General features: G+C 49.9%; 1 protein-coding gene across 3 annotated transcripts in view; it reads right to left on the bottom strand.

The window, feature by feature from the left end:
• Nucleotides 1-2,856: 2,856 nt before the first annotated feature.
• NR4A1 (nuclear receptor subfamily 4 group A member 1) overlaps nt 2,857-16,867 on the bottom strand; it is a 41,094-nt gene continuing 27,083 nt past the window's right edge. For all 3 annotated transcript variants that reach the window (XM_083599271.1, XM_083599272.1, XM_083599273.1), the window contains exons 2-7: nt 14,735-15,564; nt 10,654-10,783; nt 9,181-9,332; nt 6,988-7,190; nt 5,819-5,997; nt 2,857-4,358 (exon numbers count right to left, since the gene is read on the bottom strand). In XM_083599271.1, coding sequence (XP_083455397.1) covers nt 4,102-4,358; nt 5,819-5,997; nt 6,988-7,190; nt 9,181-9,332; nt 10,654-10,783; nt 14,735-15,564 — 1,751 coding nt within the window. In that variant the 3' untranslated portion in view covers nt 2,857-4,101. The remainder of the gene's footprint in view (nt 4,359-5,818; nt 5,998-6,987; nt 7,191-9,180; nt 9,333-10,653; nt 10,784-14,734; nt 15,565-16,867) is intronic.

The following is a 16,867-nucleotide window of genomic DNA, read 5'->3' on the forward strand; positions in this document are numbered from 1 at the left end:
ACAGTATTAGTATTAGTGCACACTTCTTCAGAATGCACACAAAAGCTCATACCAATAACTAACTTAGTTGGTCTCTATGGTGCTACTGGAAGGAATTTTATTATTTTGTTTCAGCTATGGCAGACCAACACAGCTACCTACCTGTAACGAAAACCTGGAAGTGTGTGTTCCGGTTTTCCAATGTTTTTTGGAAGCTGAACATTCAATGTGGTTGTCGGCTCTTGTTTCCAGGGCACCTGCGACAATCAGAAGACGCACCTTGGTTTTCAAATGTTTTGGAAGTTGAACGGACTTCCGGAATGGATTACGTTCGAGAACCAAGGTACCACTGTAGTTTTATTATGTATACTCTGCATATCCGCCACTCTGGGCGGCTTCCAGCACAAAGGAAAAAAACGTCAAAAACGTCAAACGTTCATAACCTCCTGATAGAGCTGCCTTCAGATAACTTCTAAAAGTGAAATAATTGTTTATCTGTTTGACATCTGACGGGAGGACATTCCATAATAAAGGTGCCACTGCCGAGAAGGCCCTCTGCCTGGTTTCCTGTAACCTCACTTCTCACGGTGAGGGAACCGCCAGAAGACCCTCGGAGCTGGACCTCTGTGTCCTGGCAGAACGATGGGGGTGGAGAGGCTCCTTCAGGTATACTGGGCCGAGGCCGTTTAGTGCTTTAAAGTGCTTTGAATTGTGCTCGGAAACATACTGGGAGCCAGTGAAGATCCTTTAGGGCTTGCTTACATGTGAGGTAATTGAGGTGAATATCTACACATGGGTTGCTTCCCAGCTGCACACAGTTGATGGCATTATTATTATTTATTAAATTTGTAGGGGTCGTCTTGTGGTGTTTGAAACTGCCCTCTGGCCGGAATGAAAAAGAGGCAATGCAGAGAGAGAGAAAAACTGGTGGATAAGGGGCCTGTCTTCTGTGGCAGCTTGTGGTTGCATCCTGCAATATTTAACCACGGAATGCAGAAAACTGTCATATCCAAATAGGGCATGAATCTCTCTCTCTCTCTCCCTTTCTCTCAAGTGTTTCTTTCAAGAGAACTTATCCGTGAGGAGTGAGTTTCCAGGTCACAGATCTCCTGGCCCCATTCTCTTCTTACAGTATACGCAATGTTGTCTCCCATTTTCAGCACTGTTTCTACTTCAGGACAGAAAGCTTGTCACATACCAATGGCTCCCATTAGACAGTGGAACTTTGCGTCTCAATTCACAGGATAGATACATGAACAATATGAAATAAATTCCCTCTGTGCTTTTTGATTGCCTTTTCAAGCTGGAACGTGTGCAGAGGAGGGCAACCAAGATGATCAAGGGCCTGGAAACCAAGACATATGAGGGAGCTGGGTATCTTTATCCTGGAAAAGAGGAGACTGAGAGGAGACATGATAGCAATCTTCAAAATATCTCAAGGGCTGCCACGTGGAAGATGGCGGAAGCTTATTTTCTCCTGCTCTGGAGGGTAGGAATCAAACCAATGGCTTCAAGTTACAAGAAAGGAGATTCTGACTCAACATCAGGAAGAACTTTCTGACAGCAAGAGCTGTTTGACAGTGGAACAGACTCCCTTGTGGGGGCTTTTAAGCAGAGATTGGGAGGCCATCTGTCATGGATGTTTGGATGCCAGGGATTGGACAAGATGACTTGTCCCTTCCAACTCTCCGATTCTATGATTTTCAAAACCTCTTAAGCAGAATGTGTACAGTGTTACTTCTCAAAGTGATCAAAGTTTGGTTGCTTAAGGGTGGAGATATCAACCACCTCAAAGTTGGCAAGTTCTATCATTTTATCAGATTTGTGCAAAATGAGCGAATACCCCTTTTTAAAGTAATGCTATTTATATTTTCATTAAGAGCAGCTGCTTAGGCTGAAGACAGCGAGAGATTCCTCCTTGGGGGAGTGAACGCACCTGGCATTTTTACTGCTGGTACACCGACTTTGGGATCATAGCTCAGGGATAGGGGCACATAGGTTTACATACCATATTTTTCGCTCTATAGGACGCCCCCCACCATAGGATGCACCTTGTTTTAGAGGGGGAGAACAAGAAAAAAAAATTCTCCCCCTCTCTGCTCAGCGCCCCGTCAGCGAAGCAGCAGGAGAAACGGAGCCCCTTCCATTTCTTCTCCCGCTTGGCTGAAGGGGCGCTGCATAGCTCTCCCTCTCTGCTGAAGCCGGGAGAGTCTTGCTCTGCCGACTTCAGCGAAAGGAACCTGAAGCCTGCAGAGCGCAGCGAGAACTTGCACTGCGCTCTGCAGGCTTCAGACGGCTATCCCTGAAGCCTGGAGAGCGAGAGGGGTCGCACACGACCCTTCTTGCCCTCCAGGCTTCAGCGAAAGCAACGCGAAGCCTCCGGAGCGCGGAGGGAGCACTCCCCCTGCGCTTCGGAGGCTTCGCATTGCTATCGCTGAAGCCAAGGAGCCTGCATTCGCTCCATAGGACGCACACGCATTTCCCCTTAATTTTTGGAGGGGAAAAAGTGCGTCCTATAGAGCGAAAAATGCGGTACATTAAATCTTCAGGTTCGATCCCAGTCATCTTCTCCAAGAGAGAGCTGGGAGAGAAGCTGCAGAGCTGCTGGGCTAAGTGGACAATGGTCTAAACGCTTTGTGAAAAGCAGCAGCTTATGTTTCACAAAACCTGTTTGACCAGGAAAGACGGCGACACAAAAGTTCCCACATGTCATAGGGAGGCAATGCCTGACTCTCGCTTTAACCTTTCAAGTTAAGGTAAGCTAGGACAGGAAACCCAGAAAGAGACTGTCTCATTTTAAAATGAAATTCCCGTTTCAGACAGCTCGGTTTACACCGGCACGCACGTCTCGCGATCAAGCAAAGAAACCAAGTCGGATTAGAAGTACATCTACTCAGGGTTGTTGTTTTTTTAATTCAATATATTAAATATATATTAATAATTGGAAAAAAGTCACATACTGGAAATTGGAAAGGAGGGATAGACAAATATAAATGTCAAAAAAAAAAAAGTTTGGCAGACTTTACAATACAAAGTTATATACACAGAAAGGCAGAAGGTGCTCTGCAAATTTAGGGCGAGGCACATTTCTCAGTGGCTCACACAGAAGAGCCCCCCCCCCCCGCTTTCCCTCCTCTGCCATTCATTCAATCATCCATTCATCTGTATTTACAAAGCCAACGTGCCCATCCTCTTATATACAACTTTTACACACACAAAAAAAAGAACACAAAAACACCATCCGACAAAACTTGGCCGCCCCTGACGAAGCGGCAGGTGGGAAGAACAAGCTATCAGAGGGATATGTGCTTACTTACGGCAAAACTGGACTGCCACTTCCCCCCAAGTTGCACCGAGTTCAAGATTGCAAGCAGCTTTTACGGAAGGGAGTTGGAAAAACAAAAAACCTCATCCAGTTCCCATACTTGAGAGGGAATTCTTTGCCAGGGCCAGGAACGTTGATAAACTAAGAGAAGGCAATTCTTTTTTTTTTTTTTAAATCCCTAACCAGCCTTTGACTATTGAAAAACAAACAAAAAACACAAAACACCAACATATTCCACATGTATTACACAAAGCTGATCTGTGCAACTGTATGGAATTTAGGCGTCGCATTGCACGTGTGGAGCCGTTGGCAGGTTACATGGGAAAGGCAGCATTATTTAGGGATATTGTGCATGTAACCCTAGAAGGCACACCGGGGTATTCCCCCCCCCCCCCAAGGTTAAAAAAAGAAGAACACAAACTCCAAAAAAGTTGTCCGAAGTTCAAAGAGTGGAAGAGGAGAAGAGAGAAGGAGAGCAATGTCCCACTAAACTCCAAGATCAAAAAGGGTGGACGAAAGGAGAAAGGGGGGGGGGCATGAAAACGCTAGTGGCCTTCATCATCCGACCACTAGGCTTAAAAATTTTAAACATCCTCTGTAATGTCTCTGGGGGAGAAAAATGTCCCTGCAAACTCCCCTCCAGGTGAGGGGGTGGCAAGGAAATCCCCTCTGCCAGTTTCTGTCCATCTGCCACCCCCCCCAAAATATATATATATATATATATCTATAAAGCCACCCTCCCCCCAAACAGGAAGAACCACTGATTCACGGCAACTTCCTTCCTTCTTTCAGAGTCTTCAGAAAGGCAGCGTGTCCATGAATATTTTGTCCACAATGGGCGGCGGGGGGACCAGATCCTCGAGCTTCAGGTAGAAGATGCGCTGGAGCCCTTGAGTGCAAAGGGTGCGGAGTTCGGGGAGCTTGCCCAGCAGCTTGGAGAGGCAGTTCGGGTGGAGCTGCTCGTTGGTGGTGGAAGTCACGTGGTCTTTAAGGCAGCTGACAATGCGGTTCTGGAGGTCTTCAACCTTCTTTGGCTCTTTTAACCCATGGCGGTCTGGTTTGGAGACGGCGGAGAGGAGGAGGAGATGGCAGCAGCAAGAAAAGAACAGGGAAGGAGCTGTTAAACACGAGAGCGAACCAAGGACTTCTCCTGGTATGCCCCGCAGAGGACCTTAAATAACCATAGTTTATAGAGGTCCCGGGCCCTAAGGAAGTCAGATTATTCTCCACCAGGGCCAGGGCCTTCTTAGTGATGGCTCCGACCTGGTGGAATGCTCTGTCCCATGAGACCAGGGCCCTGCAGGATTCAACTTCCTTCCGCAGGGCCTGTAAGACAGAGCTATTCCGCCTGGCTTCCAATTTGAACTTAGCCTGATCTTTTATTCCCCTTCCTTCCCTCCCCCTCCCCTTTTTATGAAAATGACCCGCTCTGGGATCCCACAGCTAATTCTCCCCTGGTCTCCTTGCTGGCCCAAATAGGACTAATTTAACCAGCTAGCCCTGGTGATCATCTAATGTTTATTGGATGGATTTCCTCCCTAAATTGATTTTTGAATTCTGAATTTATTGTTATTCATGTTTTATACTGTATTTTATGCTGTTTTTCGTTGCATCAATAAGTGTTTTAAATTTGTTGTTAGCTGCCCTGAGCCCGGTTTTCTGAACCAGGAAGGGCAGGGTGTAAATAAAAAAATATTATTATTTATTATTCTCCCTGATGCAGTCGGACATGTTGGGCTCCCCAGGGTCCAATGCGTATCTCACGGTTTTCCATGCTACCCAGGTGCCAGGGACGTAGCGTGGGACCAGGGGGAGTGTGTCCCCGGGCCCAGATTGTTGAAAGGGCGCAAGGGGGCACAACCGGGCGCCCCCACGACAGGCTTCCTCCCTCACCAAGCCACGCCTGGGCTGGGCCATCAGGACTGGAGCGGCGGTGCCTTCCAGATATTGCTGGACCCCCCCCTCCCAGAGCAAATAAAGGTAAAGGTAAAGGGACCCCTGACCATTAGGTCCAGTCGTGGCCGACTCTGGAGTTGCGGTGCTCATTTCGCTTTATTGGCCGAGGGAGCCGGCGTACAGCTTCCGGGTCATGTGGCCAGCATGACTAAGCCACTTCTGGTGAACCAGAGCAGCACACAGAAATGCCGTTTACCTTCCCGCTGGAGTGGTACCTATTTATCTACTTGTACTTTGACTGCTAGGTTGGCAGGAGCAGGGACCGAGCAACGGGAGCTCACCCCGTCGCGGGGATTCGAACTGCCGACCTTCTGATCGGCAAGTCCTAGGCTCTGTGGTTTAACCCACAATGCCACCCGCGTCCCTCCCAGAGCAAGTAAATCTGATCTATCCCTTTCTCTGAAGGCACCCAGAGATGTCACAAACTGATTGGCAGCCTTAAGCACCTCCCTTCCAGAGATCCGACGCTTCCTCGTTCCTGCCTATCAACCTGCGCTTTCCGCAGCCTCACCCGTGCCCCCCGGAGAACCACCCCCGTGATGTGGGCGTCGGGCCTACCTGTGATGATGACAAGCGCCGCGAGGCAGGAGAAGGAGGGCACATCGATGTTCATGCGGTGGAGGCTCTGGGAGAACTCGATGATGGAGTCGATCCACTCTCCAAAGCCTCGGACACACTGCATCCGATGGAGCACCACCCCGTTGCAGAATATCAGCTTGCCTTCTTCTGGCTTGGACCTGCAAGAGAGAGAGCACGGTTTGAGTTGAAACTTGGACAGTGTGTTTCGGCCCCTGGAGAGAAGGGCACAGAGCCAGTGGGGCAAGCCATTGGGAGTTTGCTGGGCAATGTTGGCTTGGACTGGGCAGTTGGAGCTCATCCCAAACGCTGCTGCTTCACTGGAACTTGGAATCCCAGGGTCACAGAATTTGTTCAAGACAGAGGTATTGAGCCGAGGAGCCTCCTGAACTGGCTGTGAAAGCCATGTCTGCTCCCACTGGGCTCTCCCACCCACCCAAGGGCAAAAACAGCACCTGTGGTCTTCTCTCTCCCACCATTCCCTTGTCCCAGCATGACACACGGAAGCCCTTCCCTTCCAGAGTAAGGAAGGAGAGACTGTAAACAAAGGCTTCCTTTGCTCACAGCGTCCCCTATCAGATGTCTAAAAAGGTAAAGGGACCCCTGAACATTAGGTCCAGTCGTGGCCGACTCTGGGGTTGTGACGCTCATCATGCTTTATTGGCCGAGGGAACCAGCGTACAGCTTCCGGGTCATGTGGCCAGCATGAATAAGCTGCTTCTGGCGAACCAGAGCAGCGCATGGAAATGCCATTTACCTTCCCGCCTATTTATCTCCTTGCACTTTAATGTGATTTCAAACTGCTAGGTTGGCAGGAGCAGGGACCGAGCAATGGGAGCTCACCCTGTCGCGGGGATTCGAACCGCCGACCTTCTGATCGGCAAGTCCTAGGCTCTGTGGTTTAACCTACAGCGCCACCCGCGTTCCTATCAGATGTTTAAAGGGCCCATAATGCAATAATGTTCAATTCAAGGGCCCTGGGTCTATATATGGAGGATTCCCTTCTCCTCTTGCATCTGTTTGTTTTATTTTGCCATACTGCCACCGTCCCTGCAACCCGATACGAGGTGACCTACTGAGCTTGCCCCAAATTTAGAGGCTAAGCGGATCACTGTGGGTTTCGTACGGCAGCCCTGCTGCTGCACATTTACCTGTACGCTAGCCGGAGAATGAAGAGCTCCAAAAAAGCAGATTCCAGAAGCAGGTCTTGATCCTCTTTCGGAAGCTCTAGGAAGCCCTGGATCTTCTCCGCCCATTTCCGGATGACGTCCATCGAGCCTGTCAACAGGTCGTAGAACTGCTGTACGTCAACACAGTCCTCCTTCTCAAACTGGTAGGAGACAGATTCCTGGAACTGGGGAGGGGAGGAAACAAGCAAAGAGGTTGGAAAACAGACACAAACCAGCTCATGGCCCCCGCCTCTGATAACACACTCATTTTATTTTGGGAGGGGGTGGAGAGACAGGCAGGAGTGTAGACACTACCACCAGCACAATGACATTCTCCTTGCTAGCGCTGATAGAGAGGAATCAAGACTGATGTACTCAAGACTCATGGCCAAATAATGCATCTCAAGCCAGAGATTACTAATAATGGCATAGGAGGGCTGAAAATAATGCAAATGTATTTCACATCTGGCAACCATTGCGGCCCTCGGGTTTCAGATACCACATGGGTAGGCAAGTCGAAAAAGCCCGGGACACAGGCTCATTTACTGGAAGCAATGCATTTAGTGTTAACTCGGAAAGTGTATACTCGTTTCTGACCAAACTAGGCCGTGCTAGAGCAAAATATACACCAGTAGGCTTAGTTTGGTCAGAACTGAGTACAGTGGTACCTCTGGTTACGTACTTAATTTGTTCCGGAGGTCCGTTCTTAACCTGAAACTGTTCTTAACCTGAAGCACCACTTTAGCTAATGGGGCCTCCTGCTGCTGCCGCACCACCGGAGCACGATTTTTGTTCTCATCCTGAAGCAAAGTTCTTAACCCGAGGTACTATTTCTGGGTTAGCGGAGTCTGTAACCTGAAGCGTATGTAACCTGAGGTACCACTGTATACACTTCCAGAGTTAACATGAAATACATTACCTCTGGTAAGGTAAAGGTAAAAGGCAAAGGACCCCTGGACGGTTAAGTCCAGTCAAAGGCGACTATGGGGTTGCGGCACTCATCTCACTTTCAGGCCAAGGGAGCCGGCGTTTGTCCACAGACAGCTTTCCGGGACATGTGCCAGCATGACTAAACCGTTTCTGGCGCAGCAGAACACTGTGACAGAAGCCAGAGCGCACGGAAACACCATTTACCTCCCTGCCACAGCGGTACCTATTTATCTACTTGCACTGATGTGCTTTTGAACTTCTAGGTTGGCAGGAGCTGGGACACAGCAACGGGAGCTCACTCCGTTGCGGGGATTCAAACCCAAGAGGCTCAGTGGTTTAGACCACAGCGCCACCCCCCCTATAACAGCTAGAGGGTTGTGAAAGCTTGTGTCCTGGGCTTTTTAGACTCTTCGACTCACATTCTAGGGACGCGGGTGGCGCTGTGGGTTAAACCACAGAGCCTAGGACTTGCCGATCAGAAGGTCGGTGGTTTGAATCCCCACGACGGGGTGAGCTCCCGTTGCTCGGTCCCAGCTCCTGCCAACCTAGCAGTTCGAAAGCACGTCAAAGTGCAAGTAGGTAAATATGTACCGCTCTGGCGGGAAGGTAAACGGCATTTTCATGCGCTGCTCTGGTTCGCCAGAAGCGGCTTAGTCATGCTGGCCACATGACCCAGAAGCTGTACGCCGGCTCACTCGGCCAATAAAGCGAGACGAGCACCGCAACCCCAGTTGGCCACAACTGGACCTAATGGTCGGGGTCCCTTTACCCTTTACCTTTACCCACATTCTATTTGAAACCAAAGGGGTGGATTGTTTGCTAGGTGTGATTTCCCCCCCTCCCCCCAGTTGTCCTAGCCCACTAGAGTGTATTCTCTGCTCAAGAGCCATTCAAGTGTCTAGGCAGCTGATTTGGGGCTGGAAGTTATATCCAAAACAAAAAAAAACCCCACCCCTTCAGCTCAGGCAAGTTCCACTAACAGGACCTGCGGCATCTGTTGGGAAGGGCTTTGCCCTGCTGAATTGCCTAGCCCTTTGCTCCAAGTCATTCCATGGCATGTTAGACTACCTAGGCACTTAAAATGGCACCATTATTTCAGGGCATTTCAGCCTGCCACGGGACCATTTGGGGCATCCCACAAGGAACAAAGTACAAATGTGTTTTGTTTATCTGCCTGGCACATTCTCACCCGCCCCAAGTCAGCCACGAGTGCCACAGACTGTAGGAACGCAGATTAGTAAGTACCTTGGAATAATCAAGCTTTGTTGCGCTGGGTATGGAATCTATGTGCGCTCTCACAAGAGAGGAGATGAGGCTGACTGGAGAAGTGTCTTGTGTTTGCTTGGGTTTGGAGGGCAAACGACCACGCCGGCCTTTCAAGCTGTCCGTCCGCACCACTGAGGGAAGGAGGAAGTGAAAAAAGACACACATTCAGAGAGGTTGGGAGCAGAGACATGCGGGAACTATCGACAGGACTAACCGTGGGGCTTAGGAAGGTTTTAATCGCAGGATGGAATTTGGATCCCGGCCAAAGTGGAGTAGGCATTGGTCTAATTGCTGTATGCTAGGTACGTTTCACAAGATGGCGGGTTGGGGTTTAGCCACACCGGTATTCTGTACAGTGGTACCTCTGGTTACGAACTTAATTCGTTCCGGAGGTCTGTTCATAACCTGAAACCGTTCTTAACCTGAGGGACCACTTTAGCTAATGGGGCCTCCCACTGCCGCGTGATTTCTGTTCTCATCCTGAGGTAAAGTTCTTAACCCGAGGTACTACTTCTGGGTTAGCGGAGTCTGTAACCCGAAGTGTTTGTAACCCGAGGTACCACTGTATTTCACAACAGCACAACAGAAGTGCGGAATGCGATACAGTGGTACCTCTGGCTAAGAACTTAATTCATTCCGGAGGTCCGTTCTTAACCTGAAACTGTTCTTAACCTGAAGCACCACTTTAGCTAATGGGGCCTCCCGCCGCCGCCCAATTTCTGTTCTCATCCTGAAGCAAAGTTCTTAACCCGACGTACTATTTCTGCGTTAGCGGAGTCTGTAACCTGAAGTGTCTGTAACCCGAGGTACCACTGTACTTATATTAAGTGGGTGACCTCCCTCGATGCTAGTGAACTACAACTCCCATCACCTCTGACCTTTGGCCAAGCTGGCTGAGGGCTGATGGGAGTTGGAGTCCCACAGCATCTGGAGGGCTGCAGGTTCCACATGCCTGTTTGAAATCTCAAGTGCTGGTCTTGGACAGTCAAAAGAAGCTTGCGACAAGAGTTGCTTCTCCTCCCCTCATGCTAAGTCATTTACATGTCCTCTCTCATTGGTTCTTTGCTCTGAATAATTCTGCTCCTGACCCCACACTTAAAAAGCCCCAAACCCCTTTATGTAGATCTCGCTGGGCAGAGCGAAGCAATGACACCAGCAGACTGTTGTTAGCTAGTGCACCCAGCCAAAATATGGCACAGATCACATCAGCGCAGAACCTAATCACCCCTTAATCCTTCTGACAATTCACTGCTAAAGAGCAGATTTTCCTTACTGCTTCAATGGACGTTGATGACTGTAAAATGAGATTTAAATCTGCCAGTGATTGCGAGGACCAAACGCATTAAGGTGCTTGCCTTGGGCAAATAACACAGGCCACAAGCCGATTAAACCCCTGATCTTACTAACACTTTAACCTGCACATCAAACTCGACAAATAGGGACGTCTCTTACCTTCTTTGACCATTCCCACAGCAAGGCACTTCTGGAAACGACAAAACTGGCACCGGTTTCTCCTCCGCTTGTCCACAGGGCAGTCTTTGTTGGCTAAGCAGATGTATTTGGCGTTCTTCTGTACAGTGCGCTACGGGAGACAGAAGAGCAGCGGGGACATTTAGGACTCATCACACGCATGCGCAAAAACACACGGGGCATCTCCAAGCTCGGTGTCGAGAAAGACAAAAGGCCCGTTTATTTATTGCAGTGTTCCTACAACCCTGCCGTTTCCAGTTTCACAAGGGTACGACAGAAATCGTACGCACCTTCCGCTGTGCCTTCACATTTCCGCATGTGGGTACTGTTACCATAAGGCCACAGAAATGGGGTGATGAAAGATGGAAATGGCACTGAGAAGGCCTGACGTCAGAGAAACCGAAGCGTGTCTCTCTCTCTCTCTCTCCAAGATCTGCAATTGGCTCACCTCAACCACTAAAAATCTGAAAGGTCTTTGTTTGGTATGCATAAGATGCTGGGTCTTTCTGCATTCATGCAACTGGAGAACAGTTTAATGCAATATGCATTAAAAAGGGGGCAGGTCTGAGCAGCCGCATTTGAAGCTCTCAGCCGTGGGACAAGTTAGAAAGTCACACACCCCAAATGGGGCCGTTCTAAATGCAAATCAAACAGCTCTGGGTAGAGATCTGAGCATTTTGAAGCAGCTGAATGTTGGGTCTGCTGCACGCCCAGCCAAAAATTGTATACCGTATTTTTCGCCCCATAGGATGCACTGGCCCATAGGACGCACCTAGTTTTTTTGGGGGGAAATAAAGGAAAAAAAATTTATTCCCCCCCCAGGTGCGGGGCGGGGGCGAGGGAAGCCTGAGCTTCCCCCGACCCCAGCCCCCAGAACAGGCTGCTATCCGCAAGCCGTGGGAGAGCTGCGCTAAGTCCCGCAGCTCTCCCACGGCTAGCGGAGTGCTGCGCGAAGCCTGAAGCTTGGGGCGTGCTGAGCTCAGCGCGCCCCAAGCTTCTGGGTGCCGGCAAGCTCTCCGCTAGCCGTGGGAGAGCTGCGTCTCCCACGGCTAGCGGAGAGCTTCCTGAAGCCTGGAGGGCGAGAGGGGTTGGTGCGCACCGACCCCCCTCGCTCTCCAGGCTTCAGCGAAAGCCTGCATTCGCCCCATAGGACGCACACACATTTCGCGTCCTATAGGGTGAAAAATACGGTAAATCTTGTAAGTAAACAAGCATTTACTATGCCGCCACCTCCTTCTCCTGGCTACTTTACAGGAGTAAAGTACCTGAACTACAAGCAATGGGTCACATGGCTGCTTCAAAGCGGCAGAGACAACATGGATCCCCCCCGCCATTCAAGTTTGGCCAAGCGAATTAGCTCAGAAAGTTTCAGGATTCAAAATGTCCCCAGCCAGCCACCAACAGCTTTGCAGATTCGGAGATCTGGCCGTTTGACAATTGGCATGAGGCCATGTCTACCCACAAACAAGTTGGTATCACAGCTATTCCGTCGCTTTGGGTGCAATGGGGAGGCAAGCTAAGAATCTCATAGGGAATTTCTTCTTCTCCGCTGCCCAGTAAGGACATTGTGATCAGCAAATGGAACCCGGTTAAGTTTTGCCACGGCCAGATGATTATTAGCTTGTGGTAACATGGAGACGGGCTTTATCCTTGTGGCACCAGTGTTGCGGAATACCCTCCTTGCCGAGATGTGAGAGACCCCATCAGTATCGGCATTCCGACGGATCCTGCAGACCCATTTGCTCAGGGACGCATTTCCCTGAACTTGACCTTATTGTTTCAGCTGTGTTTTGATTACCAGGCTTTTTAACTGCCTTGATTTATTGTACATTTTAATGACAGATGCTGCAATGCTCTGTGTAATTTAATTATGCATAGATTTTGTAACGGATTCCATAGTTGTAAAAGGACTCAGAAGCCATTTTTGCATATAAGGGTTAAACAAACAAACAAACAAAATGACTTTGCAGCATCTTCACAAAGCTACGGGTCCCGTGGAAGGAGTCACGAGACTTCAAGTGGTGCTAAACAAAACAGGTTTGTAGTACAGATATACCTGCTGCTTTTAAGTACCTAGACTTACAGGAGGGTGTTCAGGCACTGCCTCTCTTATAGAAAATGCCAGGGTCAATAATAATAATAATAATAATTTATTATTTATACCCCGCCCATCTGGCTGGGTTTCCCCAGCCACTCTGGGCAGCCTCCAACAAAATATTAAAATACAGTGGTCTGTTAAACATGAAAAGCTTCCCTAAACAGGGCTGCCTTCAGATGTCTTCTAAAAGTCTGGTAGTTGTTCTTCTCTTTGACATCTGGTGGAAGGGTGTTCCACAGCGCGGGTGCCACTACCGAGAAGGCCCTCTGCCTAGTTCCCTGTAACTTGGCTTCTCGCAGTGAGGGAACTGCCAGAAGTCCCTCTTTGTTTGGTTTGCAAGATCTGCTTATGTTCACTAACTCCCTCCCTACTCCTCTGTCATTGAAGTTTTGTGTCCTGAAGTTTATCACCTCCAAGCTTATAAATGTTTAAGTTTATAATTTTCCAAAACTACAGTAGAAGTGGGAACTTTAGGAAATGGGGAGGAGGGTTGTGCAGTTAGGAGACCAGCCGCCTCCTGGCCACAGGCACTTACTCCGGAGTTAATACAGTTAATCCAATTAAATTGTTTTCATTAATTTGTTGTTGCTTGGTCTATCCCAGTGTTTCCCAACTCTGGGTCTCCAGCTGCTTTTGGACTACAGTTCCCATCATTCCTAACCACTGGTCTTGCTAGCTAGGGATGATGGGAGTTGTAGTGCAAAAACAGCTGGAGACCCAAGGTTGGGAAAGGGTGGTCTATATGCTACTGTGTTTGATTAATTTGTTCTTGTTGTTTAGTGATCACAGCGTTTGTTGTTAGAGCATGGTGCTGATAATGCCAAGGCTGCAGGTTCGAACCCTGTATCGGACAGCTACGTAGCAGGGGGTCAGACTTGATGCTCCTCAGGGTCCCTTCCAACTCTATGGTTCTATTATCTATTATAAGCAGAATACATATATTAAATCAATTTAACTCGACTCCAGAGAGAAGATTTGCAGGGAGGAGGAAGTTCTCAGAATTCCCCTGCTGAATTCTCAGAACTGGAATCAGGGTGGGTCTATCTTGGCCAGGAGATCAATACTGAGGGCTTCATACATAGAGACTGCTTGGCTACTTAAGCATCTCCACGAACTTTCAGCTAAAAGCCAGGGCCTAGTCCAGGGACAAGTAGCATATGGCCCTCAAGATATTGTTGGACTACAACTCCCATCATTCCTTTGACCATTGAGCCAGGCTGGCTGGGGCCGATCAAAGTTGGAGTCCCACAACCTCTGGAGGGCCACAGGACCTCTCCCACCCATGCCTGCTCTGGTCTATTTACTTGTGGAGATGTGTGCAGGCTGTTGCTTGCAGCAGAAAGGAATTCTGCACTCCAGGAAACAACCCCATTCCTAGCTGTTGTGGGTTTAATTGTGGAAAGTTACTAGATGGAACAAATGCGAACTTTTCAGCCTCTGAGAGACGGAGGGCTTCCTAAAGGTCCCGTAGCCTGCAGAAAGCTCATCTCCAACCTTCCAAAAATGCTCTTGCCACCTACCCCTGTGAGGGGACAGAGAGCTCTCACAAAGACCTCCTTTATTTGGAGAGGCCAGGGAAAGGTCCGATGACTCATCCCTGTAGCAGTCAACAGAAGAGGCTTCCTCCCTCTCTCCTCCTCCTCCTCCAAAAAGTCCCAGCATGCTTTGCACTGCCTCTAGAGACACATGGAGGACTGGAATGCCTTTCCTAGCGGCATCCAGAAGCACACACCATAGATTTAAAGCACACGACTTTACCTTTTTTTAAAGAAAAAGTATCCTGGGAACTATAGCTTACTCTTTCATAGAGCTATTCCCAGCACCCATAGCAAGCTACAATTCCCAGAATCCTTTGGGGAGGAGTAGTTCAGTGCATTAAACATAGATATAGCCTGAAAAACACCACCAGCAGAACATGAGGATTTTCTCTGTTTTGAGGGCGAGCCAGAAAGTTCTTCTTCTTACCTTGAAAAACCCCTTGCAGCCTTCGCAGGTCCGGACACCATAGTGTTGGCACGAGGCGTTGTCTCCGCACACGGCACAGCGCCCCTCGTTGGACCCCGGGCTGCGCGCCTTGCTTGGCGAGAGCGAACTGTCCATTAAGCCGGAGCCGTCCAGGACCGGCGAGGCCTGGCTGAGCGGCAAAGGGGAAAAGCTGACCGACGAGGAAGGTTGTGGAAGAGAGAAGACGTCGCCGTCCACCAAGTGCTGGTGGGTGGGCGGCTGCATCTTCAGGGGGCTCTGCGGAGGGACCCCGGGGCTGTGAGCCGAGGGGCCGAAGGAGAAATAGGAGGGCTGGGCAGAACTACTTTTGGGAGGCTCCGTTGCCGCCGACGCCCAAGGCCTCATGCCCTCGTAGGCGTGCGTGGGGGAATAGGCCCCAAAGGAGTTCTCCCAAGATGGCGCCTGGGAAGTCTGGTAGCTTGGCGTGGAAGGGGAAGGGACGGAGCAGGGGCTGCCGTAATAGTCCGAGCCGCTGGAGGACATCGTCTCGTCCAGCTGGCTGCTGAAGGAGCCGGGGTAGCAGCCGTACACTTGGAAATCCTCCAGCTTGAAGGAGGCGGCCGTGGGGTTGGCGGCTGGGATCTGGTAGAGGAAAGCGTCGAATTCGCCGGTGTAATTGTCCATGAAGGTGCTGAAGCTGGGCAGAGAGGTGGCGGCGGCAGTGATCTCTGTGTTAACCAGGTCCATGGTGGGTTTGCCAAGCTCGGGGGTCAAGAGGTCCGCTGGGTAGCGCTCACAGGGGCCTCCGCTCTGAAGCAAGGTCCCATATTGGGTTTGGATACAGGGCATCTCTAGAAGGAAAGGGAAGGGGAGAAGGAAAAGAGAAGAGAGTCGGCTGTCAGTTACGGGATAGTCGGTCGTACAATATCCTCTGAGAGGGAGCAGCTGGCCTGTTAGGGAAACTGGGGCACTGCCTCACCAATCTCAGTGTAACCTCAGCCAGCCCCTTGCCTTATGCACAGCCCAGGCGAGTGGTATTGCCTGTTGTCGTCTTCCTCTTTAATTTCAGTGTTGCCCCCTTGTAGGATGGGGGCAAAATTGGTTAGCTCTGCCTCTCATTAGCCCTGCCTGCACCTGCTGTTCGACTCTCTAGCTCCACCTGCTGTTGGCCTCCCTACCTCCCACCCAACCAGTCTCAAAGGGCACCAGCCAACAGCTGACAGGGGGGTGTTCCTAGTCTAGAGACACATCCATTAGCTGGTTAGCACGAGAGGTCAGTGGCTAAATGGCTGCTATGAAAGCGGAAGGGGAAAAGGGAGCCCCGCCTAACAGAGGTTGCGCCCTTACAAACAGAGCTGACCCAAGACGTTTTTGCTACCTGAAGCAAGGGACAATATGCCACCCCCTGTCCCCAAAACCAGGGGGATGCTAACAGGACCAGCAGCTGAATCCTGCATCCTGACAATATAGGTGAAGCATCTGAGGGTAGCAGGAGGGTTGCTGGGGGTGTCACACGACACACAAGAGCCTTGTTCTCCAACACCTTGCTGCTGCCCCCAGCGATTGCTGACTTGTTATGCCCAATGGTAGGGCCTGCCCTGATCACATGGGCGGTGCGCTCATCTCATCAAAATCTTGGCCCCCATTCATGCAAACAGTTTCTTCAGTTTTCCATACATGTAGGCATGCCAGCCTATTTCATTCATGCAAAGGAACCAAAGCAAGGAAGGTATGGTGTCCTCTGCTCAAAGGTGGCCTTTACACATTTGTGGGGCACCTTTTGTTCATGGGAGGAAGGAAGAGGGTCGACTCTTCCCCTTTCTGCTGTGTGAAGCATGGCACCTCCTATGCTTGCATTGCAGGAAATTTTAGCATGTATTTTCATCTTGGGAACCATTCTGGGCTCTTCGGACGAAGGGCGGTATAGAAATTTAATAAACAAATAAGCAGGAAACAGAGCCAAGCACAAACTCTGGGCATTCCTAGAGATACCCATCTCCTTGGGGCACTAACAGCACTTTGGGTTAAATGAAAACACCTCCATTTGCCTTTGTAAAATGCACGGCGCCAGCATTTTACTGGATGCCACTTTCGACTAGAGGCAGATGCAACATGCAGCCAACTATCCAACTTAAAAGAGAACTGCCAGGGATC

This window comes from Podarcis filfolensis (genome assembly GCF_964270895.1).
Source record: "Podarcis filfolensis genome assembly, chromosome: 2".
Taxonomy (NCBI): Eukaryota; Metazoa; Chordata; class Lepidosauria; order Squamata; family Lacertidae; genus Podarcis; species Podarcis filfolensis.